Here is a 23,532-nt window from a genome sequence, read left to right on the forward strand (position 1 = left end):
CAGATAGATTTAAATGATATTTATAGGATATTCCATCCAAAAACAGCAAATTACACTTCCTTCTCAACTGTGCATGAACATTCTCCAAGATAGATCACAATTTGGGTCACAAATCAAGCCTCAATAATTTAAGAAAAATGAAATCATATCAAGCATCTTTTCTGACCACAACGCTATGAGATTAGAAATGAATTACAGGGGAAAAAACGTAAAAAACACAAACACATGGAGGCTAAGCAATACGTTACTAAATAGCCAAGAGATCACTGAAGAAATGAAAGAGGAAATCAAAAAATACCTAGAGACAAATGACAACAAAAACATGACAATCCAAAACCTATGGGATGCAGCAAAAGCAGTTCAAAGAGGGAAGTTTATAGCTATACAAGCCTACCTCAAGAAACAAGAAAAAATCTCAAATAAAGACTCTAACCTTACACCTAAAGGAACTAGAGAAAGAAGAACAAACAAAACCCAAAGTTAGCAGAAAAAAAGAAATCATAAAGATCAGAGCAGAAATAAATGAAAAAGAAACAAAGAAAACAATAGCAAAGATCAATAAAACTCAAAGCTGGTTCTTTAAGAAGATAAACAAAATTGATAAATGATTAGCCAGACTCATCAATAAAAAGAGAGAGAGAACTCAAATCAATAAAATTAGAAATGAAAAAGGAGAGTTACAACAGACACCACAGAAATACAAAGCATCCTAAGAGACTACTACAAGCAACTCTATGTCAATGAAATGGACAACCTGGAAGAAATAGACAAATTCTTAGAAAGGTATAACCTTCCAAGACTGAACCAGGAAGAAATAGAAAATATAAAGAGACCAATCACAAGTAAGGAAATTGAAACTGTGATTTAAAATCTTCCAACAAACAAAAAGTCCAGGACCAGATGGCTTCAAATGTGAATTCTATCAAACATTTAGAGAAGAGCTAACACCCATCCTTCTCAAACTCTGACAAAAAATTACAGAAGGAATGCTCTCAAACTCATTCTATGAGGCCACCACCACCCTGATACCCAAACCAGACAAAGATACTACAAAAAAAGAAAATTATAGACAAGTATCACTCATGAATATAGATGCAAAAATCCTCAACAAAATACTAGCAAGCAGATTCCAACAACACATTAAAAGGATCATATACCATGATCAAGTGGGATTTATCCCAGGGATACAAGCATTCTTCAATATACGCAAATCAGTCAATGTGATACACCATATTAACAAATTGAAGGATAAAAACCATATGATCATCTCAATAGATGCAGAAAAAGCTTTTGACCAAATTCAACACCTATTTATGATAAAAACTCTCCAGAAAGTGGACATAGAGGGAACCTACCTCAACATAATAAAGGCCATCTACGACAAACCCACAGCAAACATCATTCTCAATGGTGAAAAACTGAAAGCATTTCCTCTAAGATCAGGAACAAGACAAGGATGTTGACTCTCACCACTCTTATTCAACCTAGTTTTGGAAGTTCTAGCCACAGCAATCAGAGAAGAAAAAGAAATAAAAGCAATACAAATTGGAAAAGAAGAAGTAAAAACTGTCATTGTTTGCAGATGACATGATACTATACATAGAGAATCCTAAAGATGCCACCAGAAAACTACTAGAGCTAATCAATGAATTTGGTAAAATTGCAGGATACAAAATTAATGCACAGAAATCTCTTGCATTCCTATACACTAATGATGAAAAATCTGAAAGAGAAATTAAGAAAACACTCCCACTTACCACTGCAACAAAAAGAATAAAATACCTAGGGATAAGGGCTTCCCTGGTGGTGCAGTGGTTGAGAGTCCTCCTGACGATGCAGGGGACACGGGTTCGTGCCCTGGTCTGGGAAGATCCCACATGCCGCGGAGCGGCTGGGCCCGTGAGCCATGGCCGCTGAGCCTGCACGTCTGAAGCCTGTGTTCTGCAACAGGAGAGGCCACAACAGTGAGAGGCCCACATACCACAAAAAAAAATTTTTTTAAATAAACCTAGGGATAAACCTACCTAGGGAAACAAAAGACCTGTATACAGAAAACTATAAGACACTAATGGAAGAAATTAAATATGATACCAACAGATGGAGAGATATACCATGTTCTTGGATTGGAAGAATCGATATCGTGAAAATGACTATACTACCCAAAGCAATCTATAGATTGAATGCAATCCCTATCAAATTACCAATGGCATTTTTTACAGAACTAGAACAAAAAATCTTAAAATTTGTATGGAGACACAAAAGACCCCAAATAGCCAAAGCAGTCTTGAGGGAAAAAAAAAAAAAAAAAAACGGAGCTGGAGGAATCAGACTCCCTGACTTCACACTATTCTACAAAGCTACAGTAATCAAGACAATATGGTACTGGCACAAAAACAGAAACATAGATCAATGGAACAAGATAGAAAGCCCAGAGGTAAACTCACGCACCTATGGTCAACTAATCTATGACAAAAGAGGCAAGGATATACAATGGAGAAAAAACAGTCTCTTCAATAAGTGGTGCTGGGAGAACTGGACAGCTACATGTAAAAGAATGAAATTAGAGCACTCCCTAAAACTATACACAAAAATAAACTCAAAACGGATTCGAGACCTAGATGTAAGACTGGACACTATAAAACTCTTAGAGGAAAACATAGGAAGAACACTCTTTGAAATAAATCACAGCAAAATCTTTTTTGATCCACCTCCTAGAGTAATGGAAATAAAAACAAAAATAAAAAAATGGGACCTAATAAAACTTAAAAGATTTTGCACAGCAAAGGAAACCATAAACAAGATGAAAAGACAACCCTCAGAATGGGAGAAAATATTTGCAAACGAATCAATGGACAAAGGATTAATCTTCAAAATATATAAACAGCTCATGCAGCTCAATATTAAAAAAACAAACAACCCAATCAAAAAATGGGCAGAGACGTAAATAGACATTTCTCCAAAGAAGACAAACAGATGGCCAAGAAGCACCTGAAAAGCTGCTCAACATCACTAATTATAAGAGAAATGCAAATCAAAACTACAATGAGGTATCACCTCACACCAGTTAGAATGGGCTTCATCACAACCTAGGTGTCCATCAACAGATGAATGGATGGAGAAGATGTGGCACATATATAAAATGGAATATTACTCAGCCATAAAAAGAAATGAAACTGAGTTATTTATAATGAGGTGGATGGACCTGGAGTCTGTCATACAGAGTGAAGTAAGTCAGAAGGAGAAAAACAAATACCGTATGCTGACTCATATATATGGACTCTAAGGGAAAAAAATGTCATGAAGAGATTAGTGATAGGACGGGAATAAAACACAGACTTACTCGAGCATGGACTTGAGGATATGGGGAGGGGGAGGGGTGGGCTGTGACGAAGTGGGGGAGTGGCAGGGACATATATACACTATCAAATGTAAATTAGATAGCTGGTGGGAAGCTGCTGCATAGCACAGGGAGATCACCTCTGTGCTTTGTGACCGCCTGCGGGGGTGGGATAGGGAGGGTGGGAGAGAGGGTGATGCAAGAGGGAGGAGATGTGGGAGCATGTGTGTATGTATAACTGATTTAGTTTGTGGTAGAGGGAAAACTGACACACTATTGTAAAACAATTATACTCCAATAAAGATGTTAAAAAAAAAAAAAAAGAATGGGCTTCATCAGAAAATCTGCAAACAACAAATGCTGGAGAGGGTGTGGAGAAAAGGGAACCCTCTTGCACTGTTGGTGGGAATGTAAACTGATACAGCCACTATGGAGAACAGTATGGAGGTTCCTTAAAAAACTAAAAATAGAATTACTATATGATCCAGCAATCCCACTACTGGGCATATACCCAGAGAAAACCACAATTCAAAAAGACACATGCACCTCAATGTTCATTGCAGCACTATTTACAATAGCCAGGTCATGGAAGCAATTACCTAAATGCCCACTGACAGATGACTCGATAAAGAAAATGTGGTATATATATACAATGGAATATTACTCAGCCATAAAAAGGAATGGAATTGGGTCATTTGTTGAGACGTGGATGGATCTAGAGACTGTCATACAGAATGAAGTAAGTCAGAAAGAGAAAAACAAATATTGTATATTAACGCATATATGTGGAACCTAGAAAAACAGTACAGATGAACCAGTTTGCAGGGCAGAAATTGAGACACAGATGTAGAGAACAATCATAAGGACACCAAGGGGTGAAAGCCGTGGGCGGATGAGGGTGGTGGTGTGATGAATTGGGCAATTGGGATTGACATGTATACACTGATGTGTATTAAATGGATGGCTAATAAGAACCTGCTGTATAAAAAAATAAATTTAAAAAAATTCAAAAAAAAAAAGAATCTGCCTGCCAATGAAGGGGACACGGGTTCTAGCACTGGTCTGGGAAGATCCCACATGCTGTGGGGCAACTAAGCCCATGCGCCACAACTACTGAGCCTGCGCTCTACACCCCGCAAGCCACAACTACTGAGTCCACGTGCCACAACTACTGAAGCCCATGCACCTAGTGCCCGAGCTCCGCAACAAGAGAAGCCACCACAAGAGAAGTCCGTGCACCGCAATGAAGAGTAACCCCTGCTCTCCACAACTAGAGAAAGTCCACACGCAGCAACAAAGACCCAATGCAGCCAAAGATAATAAATAAATAAATTTATTTATTTATTTTTAAAAAAGAACTGAGGCAAATAGTACATTATGGAATGACGGCCAACAGAAACTCCAGGAGAAAACTGTTCAAGAAGGGAAAGATGATTATTGTGTGTTACTTGGCTCTGCAGTCATATTTATAAATAATTACATTGTCATAATCTTGTCAATCTTGATGAATGGTTCTAGAGCTTCTAGAGCCAACACACAGACAAAGCTAGGAAGACAGAATTATAGTTTCAGAATAGATGTAAATACCATTAACCTAGACTATAAAGTGAAGATAATAACTGTTGGGGGTGGACAAGGGGGATGGGGATCAAAAATGATAAATCAAGAGGGAGCAGGAAAAGCACATAATTTGGTGACGGAGAAGTGATTGCTAGAAGAAACAGCTAAAAAAATCTGAAAGTCATTGCCTCTAGGCAGCAGGTTTATTTGTGAGATAAGAGCCTGTTGATTTTCATTACAAACTCTTTTGTACTATTTGATTTATATTTGTCAGGTGTATGATTGTTTTGTTTAAAAAGTTTTAAAACTTTTAAAATGCATCTATCGAGATGATATCTCATGTCTTGATGGGGACATCATACATAAACATGTGAAAAACAAAGCATATAACATGAATCAGATTTAGCCTCCCTAAGGTAATTCCCTGGGATATTGAGTCACCTTCCTATTAAGATAAGCCTATTCACTTCAGTTATTACCATTCAAGACAAAGAAGCTTAAAGACCATCTCATCTTATGGTTTAGCGGCACAAAAATCTAAGTAGCAAACCTGAAATGTGGTTTGCATATTACATGAATGCCTTTTAAATTTTTTGACCTTGACCCACTGTAAAAACTACATTTTTGTGTGACTCAGTACACACACACCCACATAGCTGAAACAAAACTTTTAAAAAAATACTTACCTCTTCCTGTGTGTGATATGCTCTGAAATTTTCTATTTTATTTTTTAGAATGGTCACTTTAAATGATTTTAACAATCCACTGCTGTATTATGACCCATAGTTTGAAAAACATCCTAATCAGTCCATTTTTTCTTAGGCCAGAGAATGTGCTTGTGCAATTTGGAGCTTATGTCTCAGATCAGCTGAACCTTCCTAGTAGAACTACTTGTTGCTGATATGTAAAACAATGTGTTATATAAAGTTAGCTTCTATCATCTTTGTTAGTAGCATGGCTCCCCTCTTTTCATTTCTCTTTTTCCTTAAAATTTCCTTTTTTAAAAATCACTGGTCCTGTGGGGCACATATTAGGAATAACTATATATAAATATCTCAGATATGCATAAAAGTTATACACTTACATAATCTTGTTTTTTACCCATATGTCCATTTGTTTGCACTTGCCATGTAAAGTACAGACTTCAGCCAACCATCTGCTGCTTATGAAACCGTTAAAACCCAACCTCCGCTCAAATATTGGGATCTTGGGATATTTTCAAATTTGGTAAATTCCATGTTAAAAATGCATAACTCTAAGCATCACTATATCGACACGTTTTAGCAAAGTTTAGGGCAAACAAAATCACTGCAAAATTTATTCACTAATAGACTTGAATGAACTAATTTAGTTTGTTTGAATTTTTTGTCTCATTAAATTAAGAACTACAAGCAGCTGTTGAAGAGGTGCTGCCAAGCCTGAAAAAAGATGATGTGGCCGTCTATTACGTGAGCAGAAGTTCTAACACCGATGGGGTCGACTCTTTCTTAGACAAAGTGGATGAAGTGTCAACTGAATCTATCCCAGAGTCCTGGAGGTCAGAAGTGACCTTTTTCACTCCTGCCATATACATTTATACTTCTGGAACCACAGGTAAAAATAAAGAGAGGACTCTCCAAGAAACGGACCTATCCTGAAAGTGTTAAATGTTGGGTTAGATTTTCAAATGCTCTCTTTCTTCGGCAAAACTTATCAGATAACTAATACTTCAGGGGATTTAGCTCTTTGCCTGTGGGAATTGATCTTGTTTCATAGCATATGAAACCATTTGGGTTTCTCTAAGCTATGCATATCTCCCCCTAATTGGTGTATAGAACAGATAAAGAGGTTAATCAAGAGCTACAAAAATAGTTATGATGATGGATAAGATTTGGCACTGAATAGGTTGTTGGAATTTTTTTAATGATTGCTACATTTTGATTATATTATATCCAGAGTCCATATATAATGTATAACCAATTATAAATGGACCACCAAAGAAGACTGCAGGACAATAATGGGGTTATATTTATACAAATATTTTGACCACCATCTTTCCATGCAACACTGACTTGGAGCTGTTTGGTGCTGTGGGTGTAGGATGGCTCTTAGCTGAGGGCCTAAAATAGTGTATTTCATCAAATCTAGGATGCTTTACACCTTCAGTGTAAGCTGCACCATTATTTTGTAAGCCACTAAGAGAAAACACTGCCAATTATCAGTGTTACTGGAACCCTGCTACATGGAACAGGCAATATTAAAGGTAGGATGTACTAGGTGCTCCTTTAGGAGCTTTACGGCATTTGTTCATACAATTCTCCCACCACTCTTAAGGTGGGTACTACTTTTATTCATATTTTACAGATTCAGAAACCGATGCTTAGAGAGGTTAAGAACTTTCCAAGACCAGAAGTAGTGTCAGGATTCACCTTTGTAGGCTGACTCCACAGCTCATGCAACTGACCACTCTGCCAGAACACCTCCTAGTTCATCCATTTAACAGCTATTTGGTGTCTGCCTATTCTAGGCCAGGGGAAGTTGCCAAAACATAATCAAATGAAGCCTGAGTGATATATTTAAGGGGAGGGCAGGAAGCTAGCCCCAGCATGCTAATTATTAATATTGGGAAGTTGACTATGTGAATCATTTATCTCTTTTGGTTAAAATTTTATCTTAAGCAGGTAATACAAATATGCATTCTCCTTGTAAAATTCCGTTAAGATCGTACAGAAAACCTGAACGAACTTTTTGGCCAACCAATAGATAAGGGTTCCTTTGAGCCTCATGAGGAGGGGTGGCTGGGGATGACCTGTTAAAGCTGATTCCCAGAGCATAATGTCTGTCACTGTTTTGTCAAAAGTTATATATCGCCATTCCAACAGAATGGTAGGATGACACAGTTAACCAAATGCTTCCACTACATCCAGACACTACCTTAATATATGGAAATTTTACCCTCTTTTTTTTTTTTTTTTCCGGTACGCAGGCCTCTCAAGTTTGTGGCCTCTCCCGTTGCGGAGCACAGGCTCCGGACGCGCAGGCTCTGTGGCATGTGGGATCTTCCCGGACCGGGGCATGAACCCATGTCCCCTGCATTGACAGGAGGACTCTCAACCACTGCGCCACCAGGGAAGCCCTACCCTCATTTTTAATAGAATGGTAAAACTAAACTGAAAACTTTGGTTTGGGAAATAATTGAGATAAAACAAGCCCTTTTAGTTAGTGACTGGGTGTTCTAGTCTTAATACTATATGGGTAAGTATATAGTATTAAGACACTTCTTCACAATTGCAGGCTTTGACATCAAATATAAAATTCATTTTAGGGGAAAACGAGAATAAGCAGTCTTTAATTTAATCCTATAATTCAGAATTTAGATTTAGTTGGAATATAATTAGGTTGATGTTTATGTTACTTTTCTTCTTCTCTCTGAATAAAATATTTGCTAAGTTACTCATCCAAACATTAATTAAAAGAATTCACTTAAGCAATCAGAGAACAAAATGTTTTCCTTGTTCCTCAAAGGCAGTCAGTAGCACAAAATTATATAATAGTTACCAGATATTCTTATTTCTTCATTAAAACAAAAATTTTAATTAGGAAATTTTCTGAAAGTACTTCAAACCAGCAAAAGATGTGCATTTCTTTTTTTTCTTTTTTTTAAATATAATTCAGAGCTTTTACTATCTGGACAATTTTTTTCCAAGGTGAATACAGTTGATTTATTGATGCTTTCTTCTGTTTCAACAAAGACCATGAATTGTGAATTGTGTTTATGATGATGGTAGGTTGTCAGCCATACTGCTTTGCCTTATAACAAATTACTTTTATTCAGGCAATATCCAGCTAAGGTACCATCAAATATCGAAGCATCTGAATCTTCAGAGAATTGCCTTCCTCTTCCCAAAGCCAGTTTACCCACTCAGGTCTTAAACTCTAGCCCCAGCCCCTTGGTAATGACTTCATGCCCTTCCCAACTGAACTGACTCCCATGGGAAACAATATAAGCGTACTCTTTCAATTAAGTCTTACAAAAAACTTACATAAATTATAGTTAAGAAAATGCAAATGTACTTAGTGTAATAAAACTACACTGAGATACCATTTTTCACCTTTTAGATTGGCAAAAATCCCAACAATTGAAAGGATACCTTGGAAAGGCTATGAAGATACAGGTGCACTCATGTATTACTGATGGGGGAATAAATGGGGACAGCCCTTAAAACAGGCAATGTGGCAGTTTCTATCAAAATTACAAAGACATATCTTTTGACCTAGCAGTCTCACACCAGAAAATTTATCCTATAGATGGAGCATCATTCACAGTGCACAGTGCCATGTGGACCAGGTTATTCACTGCAGCATCATTTGAAATCACAAAATAATATGAATAAATTATAACACACACACAAAGGACTTGATGCAGCTGAGAGAGAGAATAAATGAATGAAAAAATAGGGGAAAGTTCTACATACAAATATGGACAGAACTGGAAAATACATTAAGTGGAGCAGGGACAAGTGCAGAAAAGTGTGCTTTTTTAAAAATGGGGGAAAGGGCAAGAACGTATGAGCAAATGAGCTTATATTTGTGTAAAGAAACTCTAGAACAGTACATAAGAAATTCATAAAAGTGGTTATGAAGGAAGGAGATAGGATGGATAGGCTATTTACTCTCTCTGAATCTCAACCTTTTCATCTGCAAATGAGAGGATATAATTCTACTTATTAATTATGAGAATTAAATGAAATTTTGAAAATACAGTTGACACTTGAACAATGTGCAGGTTAGGGGTACTGACCCTCCACACAGTTGAAGATATGCATATAACTTATAGAAGGCCCTCCATATAGGTTCCTAGGTATCTGCGATTTTTCATTAATGGATTCAATCAACCATGGATGTATTTACTATTGAAAAAAATCCTCAAATAAGTGGCCCCAAGCCGTTCAAACCCCTGTTGTTCAAGGATCAACTATACCTTGCAAGGTGGTAGACCCAGAGCAGAAATTCAATAGACATTCTTTCCCTTTTCCTCAACTTACTACTATAATAACCATCTAACTCAGAGGTCAGCAAACTATGGCCTATAGGCCACAAACAGCCCCGCCACCTGTTTTGTAAATAAAGTTTTATGGCAACAGAGCCAAGTTTGTTCCTTTTTGCGTGTGGCTGCTTTCAGCTATAATAGCAGACTTGAGTAGTTGCAATAGAGACTATGACCCTGCAAAGCCTAAAACATTTACCATCTGGTTCTTCACAGAAAAAAAATTGCCAATTTCTGGTGTAACTGAATGCAATCCTCTAATCACCAGCTGATGAATCTTCCTAAGCCACATCTCTCTCCCAGACCACATGTCTGTGAATGACCACTCTTGGTTCACTCATGGCTTCTCTTGTGTATTTGCAAAGGTCTCCCGAAAGCCGCAATGATCAATCATCTTCGCATTTGGTATGGAGCCAACCTTGTTGCTGCCAGCGGGGTAACGGAGAATGACGTAGTCTATACCACCCTACCCTTGTACCACAGTGCTGCACTTTTGCTTGGCCTACATGGATGTATCCTGACTGGTAAGCTTTTTCTCTCAACAAGGTGTTGGAGCCCAGTACACATTCAATGTGCTCATAAGGAAAAGTAATACAAAATTTGCTACTTTCCTGTGTGCCCGGAACGGTGTTTAATTCCCTGTTGATAACTAGCTTGTTTGGCTCACAATAGCAAGCATCCAAAAAAATTTATAGGGAATTCCCTGGTGGTCCAATGGTTAGGACTCCATGCTTTCAATACCAAGGGCCCGGGTTCAATTCCTGGTCAGGACGTGGCCAAAAAAATAAATAAATAAAAAGAATTTATATTTTCTCATGCCTGCTTGTCTAGTAATATAATGCTATAATTGTTCAGTATATCAAAGAGGAAACTTCTTTAAAATATTTTAGGTCTTTATCCAGGTTAAGGTACTTGATCCTTCGATTCCATAAATAATTCTCCTATGTCATTTCTGTCTTCAGAAATCTGCATGTTGATCTCCATTAGCATCTAATTTAAACTTCTCATTCAGTTGTCCCATTCTACTTTATTCTTCCCTACTCCCACAGGTCCTCAGCTCTGGTCAGAATACTTAGCTTTCCATCTCTTCTCTCTCCTTCTGAAACTTTACCGTTTAAATTAGAATTGCCATCCTTTCTCCTGTCAGTAGGATTTCTGCCCTTTGTATATATATAGTCTCAGTCCAATATCCACCTCTTCCAGGAAACCACCTCTAACTTTCTAACTAAGCTAAAAACCTTAATTTTTTCTGCCATGTGACATTTTATTTTAAATATTTATTATATATAGTAGCATATATGTATATGCATATTCAAATACACATATGATTCTCCAAGCCTCTGCTCCTTTCCCTCATCAACTTATTGATCAGCTATAAAACACTTAGCCCAGCATCAGTACCAGTCTCCAAATCAGCAAGGAATGCCTGGGTCTGATCATATTGTTGGGCCCTTCAAGAACAGGGTGACTGTGAAACTCTTGTAGAGACAAATCAATCACTCACACATTTGCTTAAGCACAATTGATAGATGCTAAAAAAGAAAATATAGTATTTTTTTAAATTTCTCCTAAAATCTTGGACTTTTGTATATTTAGGAGTAGAAATAAACTAATAATGTGAAAAATATTTGTGACATTTTTAAATTTCACTTTACTACATTTCATGCCTATCGTTAGATTGGATATGCTAGATATGTTTATACCCATTGTATTAGCTTCCTACTGCTACTGTAATAAATTACCACAAACCTAGTGGTTTAAAACAACACAGGTTTATTCTCTTACTGTTTTAAAAATCAGAAGTCCTAAAATCAAGATGTCAACAAGGCTGCATTTCTTCTGGAAGCTCTAGGGAAGAATCCATTTTCTTGCCTTTCCCAGTGTCTGGAGGCTGCCTGCATTCTTTGGCTCCTAGCCCCTTCTTTCATCTTCAAACATTTCACTCCAATCTTTTGTTTCTGTCATCCTTTCTCCTTCTGCCCTTGATCTTCTTGACTTCTCCTTATAAGCACCCTTGTGATTACATTGGGCTCTCCCAGACAATCCAAAATAATCTTCCCATTTCAAGATCCTTAATTTAATCACATCTACATAGTCCCTTTTGTCATGTAAGGTAGCATAGTCACAGGTTCTAGGGATTAGTATGTGGATGTCTTTGGAAACCATTATTCTGTCTACATCACCCATCAAAGAAGAATATAGCCTGCTTGCTCAAGACCCTGGCTCTCCATCACTTATAAAACTGTCAGGCTCCTCCACCTGGCACTTACAAACTCTCCGGGATTGCACCCCTAGCTGCTTCTCCAGGTTCATCTCCCTTGACCCACCCAGCCTTCACCACTCTAGTCACAGGCCAGCAGAGTCTTGGCCATCCCCCAACCTTCTGGACTGTCCTGTCTTTATGTTCATGCATTTTCCTCTGCCAGGAATTCTCTCATCTTTCTCGATATTCACTTCTCAAGACCTAATTCAAATCCTATGCCTTTCTCAGCCCTTGCCCCCAAGCAGAATTAATCTACACACAGACACACACACGCGAGCGTGCGCGTGTGCGCACCCTTAGGGCCTCACTGAACCTCGTTTATTGTGCACTGACTCTTATTAGAAAAACTTGTGTCTTCTCCCCCACTAGATTGGAAGCTCCTATAGGACAAAACGGTGTCTTATTCATTTTTTTTTGCATTGAATATAATTGGTACCTAATACTTGTTTGTGAATATAATTCATATATAAATTTTTTTAATTTATAAATTTCAAAAGTGACAAATTAATTACGGACTTTTTTGGTAGCATTTCTTTATTAGTACTTTCTACACCTTCTCTGTAGGTGCTACTGTTGTTTTGCGGGCCAAATTTTCAGCCAGCCAGTTTTGGGATGACTGCAGAAAATATAACGTCACTATCATTCAGTATATCGGTGAACTGCTTCGGTATTTATGCAACTCTCCCCAGGTAACACTCCCCATGTTTCATTATCTTTTTGAAATGCATAAGATGGGAATTCAAGTCACTTTGGGTCATGCTAGGTTTCAGCTGCTTCTTGTATATCAGTTTTCAGTTTACACTACAGTTACTTTTCATGATAAAGAGCCTAGCACCACACCTACCACAGGGGGTTTACCAGATGGCAGCTGCTGTAATAACATTATTATTCCCTACCTTTGTACCTGTTTCCACATCTGACCCTCTACCTAGCATATCCTCTGCTTCTTTCTCTACCTGTTTAAACCCTACTCACAGTCAAAGCCCAGTTCAAATGATACCACATAGGTTAAATTTATTTGGGTCACCCCAACAAAAGTCATTGCTCCCTTCCCCTACCTCATTTGTTTTCTCTTCCTTTGTGGCCCTTGTCAGATTGCAGGTGTTTGTCTTCATGCCTCCCATCCTCCCTAGGCTGTAAAATCTTTGATGGTAGGGACCACATCTTATCTCCTTGCCCTCTCTTATACCACAGGCATGCAGGAAAATTTTACTTAATGTTGCTTAATGAATAATCCCCCATATGGCTTTGAAACCATCTAACAAAATCTGTTACCGAGCTTAGAACAGATGCCCCAAAGGTAAGTAACTCCAAGGGCTTTGGATCTGCCCTATTTGCAGATATCCAGATATCTTGAAGGGGTTGTTTGAAAGAGTTCCTTCTTCCCAGTCCCTCAGCTCTCATCAGAGAGGGCAGCCTGCCTGGGGACCAGATCAAGGTTTCTCAACAGTGGCACTGCTAATATTTGTGGCCAGTTTATCTTTTGCCGTATGGACTTATCCTATGCACTACAGGATGTATAGTAGCATCTTTGGCCTTTACCCAGGACATGCCAGTGGTACCCTCCCCATCCCCCCAGGTCGTGATCATCAAAATGTCTTCTGACATTGCCAGATGTCCCCTGGCAGGCAAAATCAACCCCAGATGAGAACCACTAGACTATATAATGCAGTAAACTCACAAGATTCTACTTTCTTTAATCCTTTCACTCATCATAAGAAAACAAACTCAAAGGATCACTAAGTTAATCAATTGCTATTTATAAGCAACTTATGTTCAATTTATATACAGGTTACCTCAGAGATATTGCAGATTCAGTTCCAGACCACCACAAAAAAATAAAGCAAATATCACAATAAAGCAAGTCACGTGAATTTTTTGGTGTCCCAGTGCACATAAAAGTTATGTTTATACTATACCGTAGTTTCTTAAGTGTGCAATAGCATTATATCTTTAAAATGCAGTGCACATACCTTAATTTTAAAATATTTATTACTAAAAATGTTAACGATCATCTGACAATGCCAGTTTGCCAAAAACCTTCAATTTGTAAAAAAAAAAAAATGCAGTATCTGCAAAGCACAATAAAGCGAGGTATGCCTGTAACAGAAGCAGTGTGACATAAAGAATTATAAGATGCTCTTGCCTTAGTTCTTTCTCTCTTCACTTCATTCGGTCTCTGCCCACATGTCACCTCATAAAAGAGACCCCTCCTACAAATTCTCAAACATGCCACCCTATCCCTTACCATGCATCTCATGGGTTACTGCTTTTCATGGCACTGTCACTTCTGACATAGTGCATGTTTATATGACTGTTATCTTTCGCCTCCACTTAAATGAAAGCTCCATGCATCAGGAGCTTTACTGATTGCCATATCCCCAGCACCGAGATCTGCATCTGGCACATCCTATGCATCAACAAATTTTGCTGAATGAACCTCTAAATTCTTGCCCCTGAAAGATGTATAACTGACTTGAGGGAAGTAATGTGTTCCCCCCAAATGTTTGGGCTCAGCACATATTATTCTGACTCAAGGGGTACATTCAACAGATTTATGAGGGTCATAATTAGCTGTAAGCTGGGTAAGGACATTTCCCATAGCACTGGGTGAATCTTGAGGACATTATGTTAAGTGAAATAGCCAATCACAAAAAGACGAACAGTGTATGATTCCACTTATATAAGGTACATAGAGTATTCAAAATCATAGAGACAGAAAGTAGAATAGTGGCTGCTTGGGGCTGCAGGGAAGGGGGGAATAGGGAGGTTAATGGGTATGGAGTTTCAATTTTACAAGATGAAAGGAGTTATGGATATGGATGATTGTGATGGTTGCATAACATTATGAATGTATTTAATACCACTGAACTGTACAGATAAAATAGTTGAGAGTAAATTTTACATTGTATGTATTTTACCACAATTTAAAAAAAATCACAACAGGAGATCCAGGTTCTATGAATTTAAAGGGAGCTCAAAGAAAGATTGTATCAAAAGGACTTCTCAGAAGTGGATACAGACAATCCTGCAGTCTGCAAAATGGAAACCACAATCACAGAAAGTTAGACAAAATGAAAAGGCAGAGGACTATGTCCCAGATGAAGGAACAAGATAAAACCCCAGAAAAACAACTAAGTGAAGTGGAGATAGGCAACCTTCCAGAAAAAGAATTCAGTATAATGATAGTGAAGATAATCCAGGATCTCAGAAGAAGAATGGAGGCAAGGATCAAGAAAATGCAAGAAACATTTAACAAAGACCTAGAAGAACTAAAGAACAACCAAACAGAGATGAACAATACAATAACTGAAATGAAAAATACACTACAAGGAATCAATAGCAAGAATAACTGAGGCAGAAGAACAGATAAGTGACCTGGAAGACAGAATGGTGGAAATCACTGCTGTGGAACAGAATAAAGAAAAAAGAATGAAAAGAAATGAGACAGCCTAAGAGACCTCTGGGACATTAAATGCACCAACAGTTGCATTATAGGGGTCCCAGAAGGAGAAGAGATAGAGAAAGGACTTGAGAAAATATTTGAAGAGATAACTGCTGAAAACTTCCCTAACATGGGATAGGAAACAGTCACCCAAGTCCAGGAGGCAGAGTCCCAGGCAGGATAAACCCAAGGAGGAACATGCCGAGACACATAGTAATCAAATTGACAAAAATTAAAGACAAAGAAAAAATATTAAAAGCAACAAGGAAAAAATGACAACATCCAAGGGAACTCCCATAAGGTTAACAGCTGATTTCTCAGCAGAAACACTGCAGACCAGAAGGGAGTGACATGATATATTTAACGTGATGAAAGGGAAGAACCTACAACCAAGAATAGTCTACCCAGCCAGGCTCTCATTCACACTTGATGGAGAAATCAAAAGCTTTACAAACAAACCAAAGCTAAAGAATTCAGCACCACCAGACGAGCTTTGCAACAAATGCTAAAGGAACTCCTCTAGGTGGGAAAGAGACCAGCAACTTAAAATAACCTTGTACATATATAGACTGCTATATCAAAACCTCATGGGGACAGCAAACCCAAAAACTACAATAGATACAAACACAACACTAAAGATGGTCATCAAACCATAAGAGAAGAGAACTAAAGAGGAAGGGAAGAAAAAAGACCTACAAAAACAAACCCAAAACAATTAAGAAAATGGCAATAGGAACATACATATCAATAATTACCTTAAATGTAAATGGATTAAATGCTCCAACCAAAAGACATAGACTGGCTGAATGGATACAAAAACAAAACCTGTATATTTGCTGTCTACAAGAGACCCACTTCAGACCTAGAGACATATACAGACTGAAAGTGAAGGGATGGAAGAAGGTATTCCATGCAAATGGAAATCACAAGAAAGAGGGGGTAGCAATACTCATATCAGACAAAATAGACTTTAAAATAAAGACTGTTATAAGAGACAAAGGTCACTACATAATGATCAAGAGATCAATCCAAGAAGAAGTTATAACAAGTCTAAATATATATGGACCCAACATAGGAGCACCTCAATATATAAGGCAAATACTAACAGCCATAAAGGGAGAAATTGACAGTAACACAGTAGTAGTGGGGAACTTTAACACCCCACTTTCATCAATAGACAGATCATCCAGACAGAAAATCAGTAACAAAACACAGGCCTTAAATGACACATTGGACCAGGTGGACTTAATTGATATTTATAGAGTATTCCATCCCAAAGCAGCAGAATACACATTCTTCTCAAGTGCGCATGGATCGTTCTCCAGGACTGACCACGTGCTGGGCCACCAAGTGAGCATTGGTAAATTTAAGAAAATTGAAATCATATCAAGCGTCCTTTCCAGCCACAATGCTATAGATTAGAAATAAACTACAAGAAAAAAAACTGTAAAAAACACAAACACTTAATTGTGTTTGGAGGCTAAACAATATGCTACTAAACAATCAGTGGATCACTGAAGAAATCAAAGAAGAAATCAAAAAATACCTAGAGAAAAATGAAAATGAAAGCACAACAATTCAAAACCTATGGGATGCAGCAAAAGCAGTTCTAAGAGGGAAGTTTATAGCAATACAATCTTACCTCAGGAAACAAGAAACATCTCAAATAAACAACCTAACTTTACACGTAAAGAAACTAGAGAAAGAAGAACAAACAAAACTTAAAGTTAGTAGAAGGAAAGAAATCATAAAGATCAGAGCAGAAATAACAGAAATAGAGATAAAGAAAGAAAATGATAGCAAAGATCAATGAAACTAAAAGCTGGTTCTTTGAAAAGATAAACAAAGTTGATAAACCTTTAGCCAGACTCATCAAGAAAAAAAGGGAGAGGATTCAAATCAATAAAATTGGAAATGAAAAAGGAGAAGTTACAACTGACACCATAGAAATACAAAGGATCATAAGAGACTACTACAAGCAGCTGTATGCCAATAAAATGGACAACGTGGAAGAAATGGACAAATTCTTAGAAAGGTACAATCTCCCAAGACTGAACTAGGAAGAAATAGAAAATATGAAACAGACCAATCAAAAGTACTGAAATTGAAACTGATTTAAAAGTTCCCAACAAACAAAAGTCCAGGACCTGATGGCTTCACAGGCAAATTCTATCAAACATTTAGAAAAGAGCTAACACTTATCCTTCTGAAATGGTTCCAAAAAATTGCAGAGGAAGGAAAACTCCCAAACTCCTTCTATGAGGCCACAATCACCCAGACATGAAAACCAGACAAAGATACCACAAAAAAAGAAAATTACAGGCCAAAGTCACTGATGAACACAGGTACAAAAATCCTCAACAAAATACTAGCAATCCAAATCCAGCAATACATTTAAAGGATCATACACCATGATCAAGTGGAATTTATCCCAGGGATGCAAGGATTTTTCAATATCCACAAATGAATCAGTGTGCTATATCACATCAACAAATTGAAAAATAAAAACCATATGATCATCTCAATAGATGCAGAAAATATTTTGACAAAATTGAGCACCCATTTATGATAAAGACTCTCCAGAAAGTGGGCATACAGGAAAACTACCCCAACATAATAAAAGCCATATACAACAAACCTACAGCTAACATCATACTCAACAGTGAAAAGCTGAAAGCATTGCCTCTAAGATCAGGTACAAAACAAGGATGTCCACTCTCACCACTTTTATTCAACATAATGTTGGAAGTCCTAGCTCCAGCAATCAGAGAAGAAAAAGAAATAAAAGGAATCCAACTTGGAAAAGAAGTTAAACTGTCACTGTTTGCAGATGACATGATACTATACATAGAAAATCCTAAAGATGCTACCAGAAAACTACTAGAGTTCATCAATGAATTTGGTAAAGTTGCTGGTTACAAAATTAATGCACAGAAATCTGTTGCATTTCTATACACTAACAACAAAAGATCAGAAAAAGAAATTCAAGAAACAATCCTATTTACCATCACATCAAAAAGAATAAAATACCTAGGAATAAACCTACCTAAGGAGACAAAAGACCTGTACTCCGAAAACTATAGTAAGACACTGATGAAAGAAATCGAAGACAACACAAACAGATGGAAGGATATACCACATTCTTGGATTGGAAGAATCAATATTGTCAAAATGACTTTACTATCCAAGACAATCTACAGATTCTATGTAATCCCTATCAAATTACCAATGGCATTTTTCACAGAACTTGAACAAAAAATCTTAAAACTTGGTGTTTGGAAGGGGAAATAAGATAGACCAGAACCTGAAACAGCTGAATAGACTCAGCTCACCTCCCTTGTGTTGTCTGCCTTCCCTCCAAAATTAGGTAACCTCTGTGGTCCTTTCCCAGCCTAAAATGTCTGTCTCTTCACCACCTCCATTCAGATAGAAAACAGAATGGAGGGGGACTTCCCTGGTGGTCCAATGGTTAAGACTTCATCTTCCAATGCAGGGGATGCGGGTTTGATCCCTGGTTGGGGAACTAAGATCCCACATGCCTCGTGGCCAAAAAACCAAAACATAAAACAGAAGCAATGTTTTAACAAATTCAATAAAGACTTTAAAAATGGTCCACATCAAAAAAATCTTAAAAAAAAAAAAAGAAAGAAAACAGAATGGAGGGATGTGTAGCAGCACAGAGTAGAAAGTGGTCAGTTTGTCCAGGACAGAGGTAGACCAGGGGAAAGAAGGACAGAGAGCAGAATCAGGGTAGGTTTGCCAGAGAGGTGAGTTTTGAAGGGTGCAGAAAAGTTTTCCAGCCATGCAGGGACAGAAGAGCTAATGATTAGCTGGAACAGCATGGCAGAGCAGTGGAATAAAGCACCTGCCGTATTGGGAACTGCAAGCAGCATGGCAGGAGGCGAGACTGATTGGCTGGGCCAGGTAACAAGAGTTTTACTGTTCTGAGACTCAAGTGTGAATGTGATAAAGCACCACGAAAGGGCCTGAGAGTGATGTGGGAGGTGGTTTTTAAAGACAATCCCTTTGTGTGCAGTGGGAAGATACACTAGATACAGAAAGCCCTCTTCTGTAAAACGAAGAGGTTGAATTTCACCCTTTCACTCCTGTCAATGGTTGCTTTCTTTTCTCCTCAGGGAGTCAAGCAGAAGTATAGCATATTATTTGTTAAGGACATGGACTCAGGAATTTTTCTGAGGTGGTAAATAGCTTCTGCCCTTTCACCTCTTGGAAGTCTTCCCCAAAATGAGGAGGACAAGGAAAAGCCACACAAGCTCTATCATCCTATAAACTAAGAGACATTGCAACCAGGAACTACATAGTACAGAGAGCTGAAAGATGAAGGTCATTGCCATAGCAGGGCTGAGAGGGGTGAAACTTGAGAGGCAATTACAAACAAGAAGGAAGCTGATTGACTTCCTAAAGCCTGAGAAATTGGAGGCACCAAACACAACTGAAGTTTGGATGAGGTACCAGGCTTGAAAATAGGAGAATTTTTGAAAATCTGTGTATGAAACAGCTATACCTACTGCTCCTATATCCCACTTCTGTAGGAGACAGGAGGCTTATTCTCTGGAGAAGAGCTAGAGAAGCTTTGAACTCAAGGATCCCAAGAGCAGAGGAGGGCAGGAGTGAGGCACTGAGAGCAGAGATTGAGTAACTGTCTACTTACTGACCAGGGAGACCCCAGCTCCCTTCCCCTGCCCTGCTTCCAGAACTCCAGTAGTCAGTTTAATGCTTGCAGACAAGAGAGCAGAGGAGGGTTATGCTTAGGAAGAACTAAACATTCTCAGAAAAGAAACTGGACATTGGCTCACTGCCCCATCACCAGACAGTGCAGCCAACCTGGCAACAGCCCCTCCCCACCACACAAAGTGGCTCAAACATCTTTTTTGTTGCCTTACTTCTAAATATGAACAGATACCAAAGGAAAGCCTCTAAAAGGAAAGATCATTTTCTAAAAAGAAGAAAAAGCAGCATCAATTCAAAGAGCAGGAGAAGACTTCCAGAAATCAATAATTAATATTCTCAGAAATAGAGAAGATTTTATACCCATTAAACAAAAATAGTATGCTACCAAAAAAAAAAAAAAAAAACAGAGTAAGACCTCCTGAAAAATAAAAATACGATTTAAAAAGTACTTAATCCATAGAAAGTTTGGAAGATAAAGTTGAGAAATCTTACAGACAATTGGAGGAAAGACAAAGTGATGGACATGAGGAGAGACAAAATAAGAAAATTAGAGGATCAATCCAAGAGATCCAATATCTGATTAATAGGAAATAGGGGAAAGGATAGTGAAAATGTAGAGGAAATTATTAAAGAAATAATATAAGAAAACTTCCCAAAACTGAAGGACAGATTGAAAGGGCTAATTGAGTACCTAATAAAATGAGTGGAATTTTTTTTTATTCTTAAAATATTCTATGATGATACTTAAGACTATCAAAAAAAGAGAGAGGGGGACTTCCCTGGTGGCACAGTGGTTAAGAATCCACCTGCCAGTGCAGGGGACACGGGTTCGATCCCAGGTCCTGGAAGATCCCACATGCCGCGGAGCAACCAAGCCCACGCACAACTACTGAGCCGGCGCTCTAGAGACCACAAGCCACAACTACTGAGCCCATGGGCCACAACTCCTGCAGCCCATGTGCCTAGAGCCCGTGCTCCACAACAGGAGAAGCCACCACACTGAGAAGCCCACGCACCACAACAAAGAGTAGCCCCCACTTGCCACAACTAGAGAAAGCCTGCATGCAGCAACAAAGGCCTAACGCAGCCAAAAATAAAATTATTTAAGTGATTAATTATTTTTAAATGATTGCCTATTTTAAAAAAAGAGAAAGAGAGAAGATTCTATAAGAATAACAGTTGACTTGCCAACAGCAGGACTCAAGCTGGTAGCTACAGGGAGCAGTGCCTTCAAAATTCTAAGTAAACATTATTACCTATCTAGAATTTCATATCCAACCAAATTATCAATCAAGTATAAAATAAGAATATTTTCAGACATTCAAAGTCTCAAAAAAATCTTACCTCCTGTATACCCTCCTTTAGGAAGTTCCTAGAGAAAGTATTCCACCCAAACAGGAGAGTAAAAAAAGAAAAAGGAAGACACAAGATCCAGGAAAGAGAGGCAAAGGGTATCCCCGGGCCTGGAAAACAACTTGTCCAGATTGGAGCAAAAGGATAAAAGGAAGAAAAATGGAAAAAAGGAAATTATATCATCTGATAGAAGGAGGAACATTGTATTCAGATGCTTTTGGAGGGTAAGGAAAGAACTACAAACAGAAACCAAGAAAATGAAGCAAAGGGGCAGGGAGGAAATTAATCACAGGAAAAACAAACATTTGTTCAAGAATTTGTTCATAGTATATTACACTTAGCTCATCAGTGGTGGATTAGGGGCAAAGTAATGTGAGCACTGAATATTGATTTAACCAAAAATTGTGATATTGAAAATTTGGGAGAGAGCTTAATCCCCATCCAGCACAACAGGAAATCAGTAAGTAATATCTAAAGTGATTAATCAAAAGATAGTGGTAAAAGCATTTAATTTAGAAATATGCAGGTGAGAAGAAACAGCTACAGGGGTTAAAAGTGTCTGCCTCTGGGTGGTAGGCTGAAGGCAAAGGATGAGGACAGATAAGTGGAATAACATTTCTTCATGTAAAAGTCTTTCAGTACTATTTAGTTCTTAAACTCTGTGTGTGTGTGTCGCTTTTTTTTAAACTAAGGAAAGGAGTGCTCTCCGAAGTCATGTAGATTTGGATTTGAATTTGGGGACAACTGTGTTTCTACCTGTGTGATCTTGGGCAAATTATTTTAAACTTCTCAAAACTCCATTTCCTCAATTGTAATATGAGGCAAATACTTGATTACCTCTCATATTTCAGTAGGGCTCCTTGGAACCTTAAGATAATGCAGGGCAATTGCCTGGCACATAGCAAAGCCCTCAATAAAAGTCTTCTGCTTCCTCTGATTACCTGGTGCCCTGCACCCTCTCTGGACACCCTGACCTCTCACCCTTCATCAGTCATTCAATCCGTGGTGGATTAAAATCCCCCAGGTGTGTTTGCATGTTGCACCTCATCTCTAATGTGGAATAGAATGTCGATCTTTGTTAAAGAAAAATGAGAAAGTGACCCTTGATCTTTGGGGAGTGGCTTCGGTGGTGAGGAAATACTGTTTCTTCTTTTGGAGAAAAACCAGTAGACTCAGGCCCTGGTGAGCAAAAGCTTAGATGAGAACCAGACATCTCTGAAGCCTCCGGGGCCTCTTGGTTTGTGTCCACAAACATTTCCAGCCTACAGCCTTAATCCCTTCTGCTGGTGTAATAAGATCCCTCAGTTTACGATGAAAACTAAGCTGATGGCATTGTGACTGTGAGCCGAGCTACCTGGTACTGCAGGTGACAGCTGCACCTCTGAGGCTGGCCCGCTTCCCACATCTCCAGAGCACTGCCGCCTCCTGCACCCTAAACCCTGCCCTGGTGCTAATGTCCTGGCCATTAACTGTTGAACAAGGAAGTTGAGGGTTTCCTGGTGGAGGTTATTTCTTCTTTTACTGCAGGAATTGCACTATATGCAAAGCACAGGTCCAGGCACGGTGGGTGATATATAGAGAGATTTGGCCTCAAAGGAGCTTACAGTCTAATGGGAGAGATAAATGTTCACCACCCATTAGACAAGGAAATGAACTAAGAGGGTGATTATGGGCTGCATATAGAAGAAGTAATGTCTCCGGTCTACACACTGGAATGCTACTTTGGAGCTTCTCACGCAGGCCTGGGACCAAGTCAACCCCAGGTCAGGTGGTTATTTTCAAGCAAAAGTAAGTATTCCACAAATATTTGTGATGGTTTATTCTCAGAGTGGCAGTGAGGGACAGCAGTGTGGGGG

At 38.4% G+C, this 23,532-nt stretch overlaps 1 protein-coding gene across 2 annotated transcripts in view; it reads left to right on the forward strand.

The window, feature by feature from the left end:
- The window catches only part of SLC27A2 (solute carrier family 27 member 2), a 56,240-nt gene that overhangs the window by 11,787 nt on the left and 20,921 nt on the right, over positions 1 to 23,532 (forward strand). Inside the window, exons 2-4 of one of the 2 annotated variants that reach the window (XM_059057925.2) lie at positions 6,281 to 6,490; positions 10,289 to 10,447; positions 12,751 to 12,875. In XM_059057925.2, coding sequence (XP_058913908.1) covers positions 6,281 to 6,490; positions 10,289 to 10,447; positions 12,751 to 12,875 — 494 coding nt within the window. The remainder of the gene's footprint in view (positions 1 to 6,280; positions 6,491 to 10,288; positions 10,448 to 12,750; positions 12,876 to 23,532) is intronic. The other variant, XM_067030705.1, reaches the window with a different exon arrangement.

The sequence above is a fragment of the Kogia breviceps genome, chromosome 3, assembly GCF_026419965.1.
Source record: "Kogia breviceps isolate mKogBre1 chromosome 3, mKogBre1 haplotype 1, whole genome shotgun sequence".
NCBI classification, from domain to species: domain Eukaryota; kingdom Metazoa; phylum Chordata; class Mammalia; order Artiodactyla; family Physeteridae; genus Kogia; species Kogia breviceps.